This window comes from Rhincodon typus, chromosome 27 (assembly GCF_021869965.1).
Source record: "Rhincodon typus isolate 14 chromosome 27, sRhiTyp1.1, whole genome shotgun sequence".
Lineage (NCBI taxonomy): Eukaryota > Metazoa > Chordata > Chondrichthyes > Orectolobiformes > Rhincodontidae > Rhincodon > Rhincodon typus.
This window is the reverse complement of record NC_063358.1, coordinates 6,031,021-6,043,237: the sequence shown is the minus strand read 5'-3', so window position 1 is coordinate 6,043,237 and position 12,217 is coordinate 6,031,021. Positions and strand designations below refer to the sequence as shown.

The 12,217-nt window shown below is 39.7% G+C and overlaps 1 protein-coding gene across 1 annotated transcript in view; it reads right to left on the bottom strand.

Annotated features, from left to right (window-relative positions):
* Nucleotides 1-6,189, bottom strand: part of LOC109919055 (synapse-associated protein 1-like) — a 25,754-nt gene extending 19,565 nt beyond the window's left edge. The window contains exon 1 of the mRNA XM_048612916.1: nt 6,127-6,189. Coding sequence (XP_048468873.1) covers nt 6,127-6,189 — 63 coding nt within the window. The remainder of the gene's footprint in view (nt 1-6,126) is intronic.
* Nucleotides 6,190-12,217: the final 6,028 nt, after the last annotated feature.

The window sequence follows — 12,217 nt, the reverse complement described above, 5'->3', positions numbered from 1 at the left end:
AATTGACTGCCACAGAAAGCAGTTGAAGCCAAAACATTGAATATTTTCAAGAAGGAGTTAGGTATAATTCTTAGGGATAAAGGGATCAAAGGTTTTGGCAGAAAGTGGGAACAAGATACTCAGTTGGATGATAAACCATGATCATATTGAACGGTGGAGTGGACTCGAAAGGTGGAATGGGCTAATCTTGCTCCTATTTTCCATGGTTCTGTGTTTGGAAGGTGCTATCCAAGGAGCTTTGGTGAATTTCTGCATTGCATCTTGTAGATGATACAGGTACTTCTGCTATAATGCATGTTTCATTAAAGCGAATTGGCTGGAGCATGATTGATTACTAGTGGAAGCTGTTTGGGTAACAAACTTTCTGCTGTACAGGTATAGTGATTTTCTATAGCGATTTCCCTGTAACACCATTTTCTATGGCGATTTTCTACAGTGCAATTTTCTATAGCATGAGGTCAGACAAGAACGCAACTATCACGTTACAGGACAACTACCTGTACGCACTGATGCTACTGGATGCATTGCATAAATTGACTATTTGAATGTTGGTACCAATGGAGACAGATGCTATAGCCAATTTCCTCACACGTTAGGACAGGAACAGGAGAGAAACAAATTGGAAAATAAAATGAAAGCAGGCAGTCAACCACAAAATAATGATGAATTGCTGGTCTAAGGGGAAAGACCAGGGGAGTGGATTAATTGGAGAGCACTTTCAAGGATGTAGCATAAGAATGATGGGGCAGATGGCCTCCTTCTGTATCAGTGTATTTTTTTAAGCTCCCTTCAGATGAATCATTACTTGCCTGTGTGAGCAATGTCTTTTCATGCTGGCTTCCTAGACCTATAATTAAGAATACTGCCTCATGGAACATCCTAGCCACAGACTGGTTTTAAACACATTACCACATTATCCATTGAGATTTATGAACACTGCACCACCACAATACATTACTATGTACAATGTGATCTTTAAATGTTTATATCTGTAACAAGCAATCAATATATGTACAATATCAATGCTTTAGTATTGCCATCCAGCATTTTAAATGTATCATTTTCATCTTGATAAGAAATTAAGAGCACGTTGGAATGTTTCTGTGGGAAACTCTTCACTGATCAATGTTTGGTGGGAATGCAACATATTTTATGATATGTTACAGTCTAGGGCAGGGGTTGGTTAACTCAGTTGGTTTGTGATGCAGAATGATACCAAAAACATAGGTTCAATTCCCACACTGGCTAAAGTTATCACAGAGGACTTTGCTTCTCAATCTCTCTCTTCACCTAATATGTCATGACCCTAAGGTTAAGCTCAGCACCCGTCACCTCTTTCGAATGAATAAGCAGTCCTGTGGCCTGGTACAACTTTGGCAACTTTACATTCTAGAGGACCCAACTTCCTGGTTTGAACCCTAACCCCTGGTAAACTGATGCAATGACCCAAAGTGAGTGGGAATCACTTTCTTGTTTCTTTCCCAAAAAGTCATTCTTTGTTCATGATTCTGTATTTGATTTGATTTATTATTGTCACATGTACTGAGATACAGTGAAAAGTATTGTTTTGCATGCTAACCAGACAGATCATACCTTACATAAATACATCAGGGTAATAGAACAGAATGCAGAATATTGTGTTACAGCTGTAGAGAAGCTGCAGAGAGAGATCAACTCTAATATATGGGAGGTCCTTTCATAAGCCTGATAATAGTGGGAAAAAGCTGTTCTTAAATCTGTTGATACGTAGCTTCAAACTTTTGTATCTTCTGCCTGATGGAAGAGGTTATAACTGGGGTGGGAGGGGTCTTTGATTACATTGGCTACTTTCCCAAGGCAGCGGGAATTGTAGATGAGTGAATGGAAGCAAGGCTGGTTTTTGTGATGGACTGGGCTGTGTTCACAATTCTCTGTAAGTTCTTGTTGTCTTGGGCAGAGCAGTTGCCATACCAAGCCGTGATGCATTGAGATAGGATGCTTTCTGAGGTGCATCTATAAAAATTGGGAAGAGAAATTGGTAAATCAGTACTATGGATGTTGGCAGGCTAGTGATAGCCAAAGAATAACGCTGTCCTCAAAAGACTTTTGCAATTGTACAACAATCACCCGACTTCTTACAGCACTTTACAGCCAATGAAGTACATTTGAAGTGTAGTTGCATTGTAAAATGAAGGAAATGTGACAGCCAATTTGTGCTCAGCAAGCTTTCATAAATAGCAATGCGATAGACACAGGAATACCTACGCTGGTCTCCTTTAAAATTATACCATGACATCTTTTATATCCACCTGAAATGGCAGATGAGATGATGCGCATTTGACAGCAATATTTGCTGGGCCATATTTGCATCATCAGGTAGAGGCCTTTCTTAAATTTGGAAAAACTGAAGTCAGTTAACTACTTTCATCAGCATTCCTGCTCACAATACAGGGATTCGACCTGGGAATTCCCAATTTGCATGGGTGATTACTGCATTACTCTGCACACATTCACTGAACTACAGATTTTTTTAAATCATTCATTGTTGATCTGTGAAAGCATTGATCATGATTCAAATGCTAGGATTGAACTTGCCTGTGTCATATGTATTTGACTCAAAAGAATATCCAGCAATTGCATTTACAGATGACATTAAAAGTGTGTGCCAGATTTAGTAACCCAGAAAAGGAAACAGTCTGCAAGTCGAGTTGGCTCAAGTAAGAGAGCTCAATGCTGGCAGATATCCATCAATGGAGACGAATGTGCAGTAGTTTGCAAAAGTAAATAAAAAGATAGAATGTAACACCAGAGGGTGTGACTTAATGATTACCAGGAGGTGGAAAGGAATTGATCATTGATTCCCTCTAATACTTTAGACAGTGTCAGTAGCAAAAGTAATATTCCCCTCAGATTATTTTACCTGAACTATTCATCACAAACTAATAGGAATAAATAAAACATTGGTAACACTTAATAAAAACCGAAAGGACTGTGGATGCTGTAAATCTGGAATAAAAACAGAAGCTGCTGGAAAAGCTCAGCAGGTCTGACAGCATCTGTGAAGAAAACATCAGAGTTAATGTTTCAGGTCCAGTGACCCTTCCTCAGAACAGGAAACACTTGGTAATGCACTTAGTTTGGGGGAACTGTCACCAGTTTTATTCCTTCACATTCTGTGATAGTGGTTTGACACCATTGATCTGTAAAGGTGGAAGTGATGCTTTGGGTTTGTACTCAATGGAAAAATAAGGACTTAGAAGAGATCTGTTCACAATACTTAAGATGTTTAAGATTAGAGATGTCATGTAATAGATTGTATCCTTGAGGTGATGCTTTTGGCTAGAAGAACGAGAGACTATCTAGACTGAATCCCACAGACTGAGCAAGTGATGGATACATTTGTACATCCAAAATCCAAAAGGGAGCTAATTATTGCAAAATGATTATAGAGTAAATGATGAGGGCTGAGTCCTTCAGGTCCTTGAAGAAGATTTTAGATGGCTTTTTGGTAATTATGTTTTCTGATCATCTACCTTTTGATGGAGGACTGCTGAATTGATTGTTCCTTTATCATGTGGTTGGATGTCATATGATGAGTTTGGCTTCCTGACAGAATGTAATGCCCTTACACAACAAATGTATTTCCCTGAGCATCAGAAATGGGAGGTGAGGTAGGGATTGTTGATGAACAGAGGTAAAGTAGCTGAAGGATCAGACTGAGCACTTACAGCTTTTCATGTCTATAAATAAGGAGCAATGATTGCTGATTGATCTGCTTGCTAGTCACTTTTAATCAACTTCTTTGCATGTGCCAGACTTGAACTCAGGCTTCCTGGCCCAGAGGTATGGACACTACCACTGCACCATTAGATCCTTTATTAATCAGCTGGCTGATTACAACACTCAATGTTATAAACTGAAGTCCACCTCAGGATCTGAGAACGTAATCTCTATTTGGCACTTAGTTCTGACAGGCTGGTGATCATTCACTAGTTCAGGCTAGGGACCGAACCTAAGACTTTCAAGACACACACATCAACTCTGGAAAGATGTATGATTTCTAAAAGAGCCCAAAGGAGAAGAAACAGCAACAAAAATCTAAAATGGACAATGCTTACATGTTAGTTACCATCTGATGTGAAAACCTCACTATTGCTTTCCACCTTATGAGGTGTCAACATTCCCCTATGCACTCTAATGTAGACATTTTTCAATCTTGAGAATAATAGAAGGATTTCTCGTTGTGAAGCGTTATTCAGTGCTTCCTGTTGATAAGATCTTTCCATTTTTGCATACAGAGCACTGAGAAGTGATTCATTGTGTGTTATGTGCTTTGAAATGTTTGGAGGTGATTTGATTAGGCATCATATAAATGCTCTTTAATTCAGAACCAGTTATAATACACAAACACTGATTCTGATCAACTCAGAGTACTGACTGGAGATCAAACCTGAGCTCGATCTCTGCTCACCAGGGGGTTTATCCACGTCAACAGCCGACTGTCACAAAATAAAAATTCAATGCCGCAGATTCAGAAATTCTGAATTTGAATAATCCAGAATATGTGGGTTGAAAGGTTTGCTTAACAGGGCTAAGCAGATTCCACTTGAACCCTACTGTAACTTGTTCAATCTGTTCTTTATGCCACAAGAGATTGATGAATTTCTGAGACTACAGTGTGGCCTGTCATACACACAAAGTGTTGGGACAATAATCTGATAGTACATCACTGGATTGGAATTCCCTGTTGCCTGGCAATGCAAAACCTAATTGAAAAAGGGACTTCAGTGCAACTTTGGTTCCATGTTACATAGTTCCAAATATGGAATGAAAGCAGAGTTAAATTATTTCCAAACCAGGAGCTGGCACTGGACAGAGCTCCAAACATCCTCTGGAGTTTTAGGCTCCCTGGATCAGCATAATCTAAATTTGCTTTCACTTCACTCTGAATGTTTGATAGCAGTCGGTGCTGAATGTCAGCTTGATGGTGTCATGCTACGCACAGCACTGATAACTTCATTGGACTAATAAGACTGGAATTGCATGCTTTCGTAGTAAACGATTTGTTCAGCATAGTTACTGAACAGTCCCTAACTATAATGTCATATAATAGTCTGACCTTCGCTGGTATAGACATTTTCTGTAGGTCTTTCATTTATGGGGAAGCCAAATGAAATACTCCCTTTCAATACAGTCATCACAGTGGCATGTGTTCCAGAGTTATTGGGAAGATCGCTTTGCATTTTCACTCTCACTTGAATGAAAAAGTGTAAAAACACCAATTCTTTTAGAGCTCATGTCTCTTTTCCCTTCCTTCACATGCACAGAACTCTTAAACCAGCTGACATAGATTTTAGCAAGTGTAAGTTGAGATTGAGAGCTGGAATTTGACCACTGAGTCAGATAACACGGTTTGATATTTCCCATTTTACCAGATATGTCTTGGTATAAAATATCCCACACTGTGTAATTTTCATTTAGAAAACATGAGGGGAAAAGGGTATGGTGGATGTAAGATGGTGCTGTGCTGCGACTTTGCAAGTGGAGTGTAGTTGATCATGGAACATGTGAAAGTTGAGCTGCGCTGGTTAGAAGGCCCACTTGAGTTCCCAATTGTTTCAGAAGCAAGTTCACCTAGCTCTCACCCCTTACAACTTTCAATCTCCAAACATATGGCAGACCCCTTATACTGTCCATAGCCACTCACCTACTATTCACCACAGGCAGACCTCAGGAACCATGTGGAGAAGAAAAGAAATACTTTCAACTATCTGATACAACTCTTTACTCATACACACTTGACCATGACAAAAAAGACATTAACAGAACACTTTTAAATCTTCTATCAAAACTTATAAATCTCTTCAAGTGTTGCATCTCTTAAAACAACTAATCCTTTAATAGCTTCATTAAACTGCCCATCAAACTGGGAATGTAGAACATCCTAGTGAGATAATTGCAGCTTTTTTGAAACTCAATCATTTACAACGATAGAAATAGTAATGCTTTGATTAAAATATTAGCAAAAACCTCTATTGAAACTGCAGCCTCTGTGGTCACCTATAATCTATATCAGAGATTGATGAGCCTGACTCAATGCAGCCCATACAAAGATCCTGCCATTTAGGACACATTTTCCGAAGGTACCTGTGTTGTGTTGAGAAATTTGCTGACTCCTACTGCCTGATTCAGAACGAAAATCCAGGCCATCGTGTTTTAGTTAAGATGTTAGACTGCCTATTTGCCGTCTCAGGTGTATATAAAAGATCCCACATCATAATTTTCAGAGAAGACCAAATGAGTTATCCCTGTCTCCTGGCCAATGCCTAGCTTTCAAGTAGAGATAATGTGCTCATGAGCAAATTACTGTTTGTGACACCTTGCTGTGTACAAATTGCCTAAATTGCAGCAATGCTATTCTTCATTGGCTGTTATGTTTTAGGATGCCCTGTAGTCATGAAAGATGTTATACAAATGTACGCTTTTGCACCTTCTTGTAATTAAAAACTGTTGTAAAGGGCACAATGACTTGTAAACATGTCCCTTTGTGCTTTCCTAACTTTCAATAAAGTACATCAAGAATGGCAGGTCAGAACATTTTATTTTTGCAGATATAGCCCTTAGTCCTGTATTTATTTGTCGAGCTCCATTTGAGTGAAATTGCAGGATCACAGTGACAGGGATTTGAATTCTAACTGAGTTCATCACATTACGAATTAAAACAGGACTGAAGCTCTGAAGGAGAGTCATATTGGACTCAGAATATTAACTCTGTTTCTCTACAGACTCCGCCAGACCTGCTGAGTTTCTTCAGCACTTCCTGTTTTTATTTCAAATTTCCAGCATCCGCAGTTCTTTGTTTTTGTTTCTCATTCATAAAATCCCTACAGTGTGGAAACAGGCCCTTCAGCCCAACAAACCCACACCGACCCTCAGAGCATCCCACCCAGACCCATCCCCCTATAACCCACCTAATCTACACATCCCTGAACACTATGGGCAATTTAGCATGGCCAATCCACCCAGGCTGCACATCTTTGGACTGTGGGAGGAAACCGGAGCACCCGGAGGAAACCCACGCAGACACGGGGAGAATGTGCAAACCCCACACAGACAGTCACCCAAGGGTGGAATTGAACCCAGGTCCCTGGTGCTGTGAGGCAGCTGTGCCAGCCAATAAGCCACCATGCCGCCCTACTCATGTTCAGAGATGGAATTGTTACACAGAATGTTTTATGTCACCTTTATTTAACTAGAGAATTGTTGCAGTGCAGAAAGAGATCATTTGACTGGCTCTCCAAATGAGCAGTTCTCCCACTGGCATTCGGTGGTAGAGGATGAGCCACTAGTGATTCTTAACAACAAGAAGGAGTTTATTGCAAGATATCAATAGGTTGAAGTTGCATTGGCTATTTAGATACCTTAACCATCAGGAGACATCAATCATCCATCTGTCTCCATGAGGATTTCAACTAGATTTCTTTTCCCTAACCAAGACTTCATGACATTACCAGATTTGATGGAGGTCGATGCAGACTCCCAACATCAACCCTTTAGAACCATTACCTGATACAACAAAGGTCATGTGCTAAGATCTCCAGAAATATATCCAGTCAAATTTGACAACCCAATGAATGATAGAACGTAGGAGGGTTTTGGGGAACTGTCTAGCTGTCAGGTACTGAAGCCACAGTGGTCTTGATATTGGGCATTGAAGAGTCCAGAAGACTAGTTAGATTGGGATGGAGTTCCACGGGGAGGTGTTTGATTCCCTGTCTAGGTTCTCTGTTGTTCAGTGGAGAGAGGATCTGTTAGGTGGAGGAGCCAGCATCCAAGCCTAGAAAGCTCAATGACGGATCATTGCACAATAATCAGGAGAATGGTCTATTATGAACTATCACTCTTATATTTTGTGTAGACACTTGAGTACAGAACAAACATATGGCAAATTTATTGGAAGACATTTGGTATCCAAGGCTCTGCATCTCAACAGGAGCAAAAGCCCTAAAAGGAGGAGGAGTAAAAAAGAACACAGAGGAAAGAAAAACATTATTGGAATCCAAGCTCTTGATCTGCACATTGATATTTACAGTTTCATTTTGCATTTCAATGGATAGATGAAGTGTGCATCTGGCAATATTACAGAGTCTGTAAGATTATCAGCACATCATCATGACCAGGCATCATTGCAGGAAATAGAATAAGTCACATTAATTTAAAAATAACTATTGCAGATTTTTAAAAGGTCACTGAAAAGCTAGCCATGTGACTTAGATTCAGAGGTCGACTTCTTGGTCAATTTGCATGATATCTCTGAGGAATGTGGCTTGATATCAGATTTGTATAATTTTTTATTTTGTTTTTATGAACAGCATTTATCATTTGGCCTTGCATTTCTTCCTTCATTTTTTGAGCAGGAAAATTACTTTACCACCATCAAAGTATAAAGACAACACGGTGTTATCAGTCTGGGTTCTGTTTTGGCTTGTTTGTTAGAACTCAAGTAAAACAAAAGATAAAAGTGATGAGTGGGAGCATGTTGATAGAAAGGATTGACAGACCATTCTTTTGGGTTTAACATCAGTGTGAAGGTTTCAACCCTTCAGAAATGGATTAGCAAACATTATCAGCAAGTTATAAGCAAATACCAGTTCAACTTGTTAAAAGTTAATTTGGAACATTTTAAAATACTGCTATCTGCTTCAAGGAATGCTGACATCTGGATTTTAATTGGAGCTGACTGGGAAGATGCAGGATTTTGCATTTATTCCTTTTTTGACAACCAGGCAGAGAAGATCTCTGGTACTAATGCAGCTGGTGGACTTTTATATACTCACTTGTGTGTAGATACAGATAAAAAGCCTTCCTTTTTGGGCAGGGATTTCTGGACTTTCTCAGGTGCTGAAGCTCAGATTCCTTTTATGCTGAATCCCTGGATACTGCAGTTGATGATGGGCCCAAGTTGCCGATCCTTTCAGTAGATTCCTGCTCTTCACTTACCATCAGTCAATCTCCCAGGCCTGGAGCTTGGTACAACGTCCTCAAGCTACTTATCTGCATCCTCTCCGATATATGGGTATAACAGTAGAGGTTGGAGACTCTTGCAGTGCATCCATCCAGACTGACAAGATTTGACCAGGAATTAATAATACTGGCTGTAAAATATTTCCTGTACTGTTTTTATGTTCTACTGTCCTCCTGTTAGTGAGTAAATAGGTGAAAAAGAAAAAGCATTGCAGTAATCTTGAGCTCGGCTAGCCTGCATTATCACCCTTCTGCTCTCTTATGACCCTATAGCTTGTACAGTTTAATGTGCTTTTTTCAATAGGAACTGTGGTGTTTAAATGTTTACACCGTCCTCTAGTCTGGGTCCATTGCCTTATGATATTTACCATCACAACTGACCAAAATGGAGAAGTTTCATTAGAGAAAGTCTTGAACACATAAAAAGAATTTGTTAGAAGCACGCAGAGATGAAGTTGCAATGTTGGAGGGAATGTGCAACCTTCCAAAACCTCATCTACACCACCCTTCAAGCGGCACCTATCCTGCATTTGGCCAAGTCTGCAGATTGTGCATCGGACTCATCTACTGTCCCAGAACCCATCAAACCAAATAGAAACAAAGCATCCTCCATCATGAGGGACTGCATAAGGAGATGAATGCCATTTGATCTTCATAAGGTGTTCTGAAATGTACTTAAAGTGGCTAAGCAGAATATTCCATCAGGAACCATTGCCCATCCTACAACCCTTTGTATATGGCAGAAAATATAATTGCATCATGCACCCATTATAGCTATGTATGATGAAACCTTATTATGATAACACACTCCAGTTTAAGATCTAAGCTGCTAGTGTATCATTATACAAGAACATAGGAATGGGTTCCTACATCCTTGAAATAACTGCACAGAGGCTGGTATCCCATCACTAAGTCACCATTTATTTACTTGTGCACAGTCTCCTGCCTGTGGCCAGCCTGCTGCAAGTCAGTCCCCTGAACTGAGGGGATTCTAATCTCCTGCTTATATTAAAGCCAGGGCTTTCCTGATTGGCCCAGGTTAACAACCCCAATCAACAACCTCATAGTCAAAGAGGTCAACCTGGTTCTAATCACTACAATCCTACAACCCCATGCTCCAACATTCAATTATATCATGCTTATCTGCAACTCCATTTACTCACCTTCACACCATATCCTTTGATACATGTATCTAACAAAAATACAACAACCTGTTTCTTGGTAAGTTCACTGAGGATTGCATGGTTTACAACTTTGGATGGATAGTCATAAAATGTCAAGTACTTATAAGGCAGTTTCTTGATATCAGAACCTTTCGGGTGGCCTTGACAGCTTTCCCTCGGCCTGTTACCTCCTTCCACATTTGTACTGGGCCAGAATCCATCTTGTTATCTGTCTAAATTTTGTGTTTACACTACTTTTTCTGTCAAAAACCCCTTTCTGTGCCAAAGGTCGGTCTCCCTCCTTTGTGTTGCTTCAGCCACTTTCTGATGTCTGAAGCTGCAAGCAATGTAAGTCAGTTTATTGATATACTACAAAAATAAACATCTGATGAGTACGTCTACTGAGTATAAATATCTAGACATGAAGAATCAGAGGTGCTAGAGTTAAACTAGCTCACGTTCCTTGCTATATGTCATGCGTGCAAATGCGGCCATTTAAATGGCAATTGGAATCCTTTAAGTTCCAAATATTCGCCTTGCACATTCAGCTATGGCACCAATCTCCATGCCATTTCTTCCTGGTGCCATATAGTCACAAATTTTCTGGCTTAAATTTCAATGATTAAGCAATGATCTCAAGATGCTCTTGGAAGAAGGATTGATTGATTTCATTGCCCCTTCTGCTGAAGAGCTCTTGATGCTGAAGACCAAACAAGAAGGTGAACAGATGCAGTTTATTCTGTCAAGAAAAGATGAGACCATTATGGCTTTCCACAGTGTATAAAGACAAGGATAACTTATGTTGCCACTGGTGAGCCTACTGAAAGTGAAACCTTTTACCCAATGTAGTTGATATTAATATCTGTGCTTCCAAAATGGCATCAAATCTCTGATGTAGATTTCACACTTCTCCTAAAATTAGAGTTTACACCCCTCTTAATTTAGTACCCTCCAATTAAAATGACAATTCCATGCAAGTTGCACTAAAAAAATGCCTCCCTATAATTTTATTACAGTTGTTGAATTTTTTATTGGTTAAAAACAAATTATTCGATGTACACTACCTCAGTAATAAAGTTCCTGTTCAGCAGACAGCATCCTTCAAGGGCTCGTGTGGTCTGGTGGTAGTGTTCCTATCACTGGGCCAGGAGGTTTGAGTTCAAGCTCCCATCTGCCCTGGGGGTGTGTCTGAACAGATTGATTACATATAATTTCAACATCCATCAACAAACTTCAGAGTGAATCTGGTTGATTTTATGTAGGGTCATTTCCGTTTAAACTTTTTCTTCCTAGTGACCTTGATGGAAGTAAAAAATAGATCGAGAAGCAGCTTAATTTTCAAAGTATCACCCTTGTTTTCAAATGCCTTCCCTTCAATGTGTGTACTTCCCCATTTCTCCCATTTCCTCCAGCCTGTCAACCTTGTGAGATACCTATGTCTCCTAATTCTGGCAAGTCGAACTTCTCCCAATTTAATCACCTTATTATTGGCAACTGTGCCTTCAGCTACCAGGGCCCTAACCTCTGAAACCCTCTCCATAAATCTCTCCACATCTCTACCACTCTTTGCTCTTTTAAGATTCTTCTTAATATCTATTGTTTTAACCAAACTTTTGTCCATTTGTTCAATATCACTGTAAGTGGCTCAGAGCCTAATTGTGATTTATAACCCTCTTGTAACGTGCATCAGAATGTCTTATTGTATTTTAAAGGCACTTTATAACTATAAAGAGGTTTATAAAATCATGAGGGGCATAAATAAGGTCTATAGCAAAGGTCTTTTCCGTAGGGCAGTGAGTTCAAAACTAGAGGTCATAATTTTGAGATGAGAGGACAATGATTTAGAAATGACCTGAGGGGCAGCTTTTTCCCACAGAGGGTGGTTTGTGTGTAGAAAGAACTGCCAGAGGATGTGGAAAATGCAAAGAATAGTTACAACGTTTAAGAGACATTTGAAAAGGTATATGAATAGGAAGGGTTTGGAGTGATATGGGCCAAACGCAGGCAAATGGGACTAGGTTAGTTTTGGAAACTTAGTCAGCATGGATGAG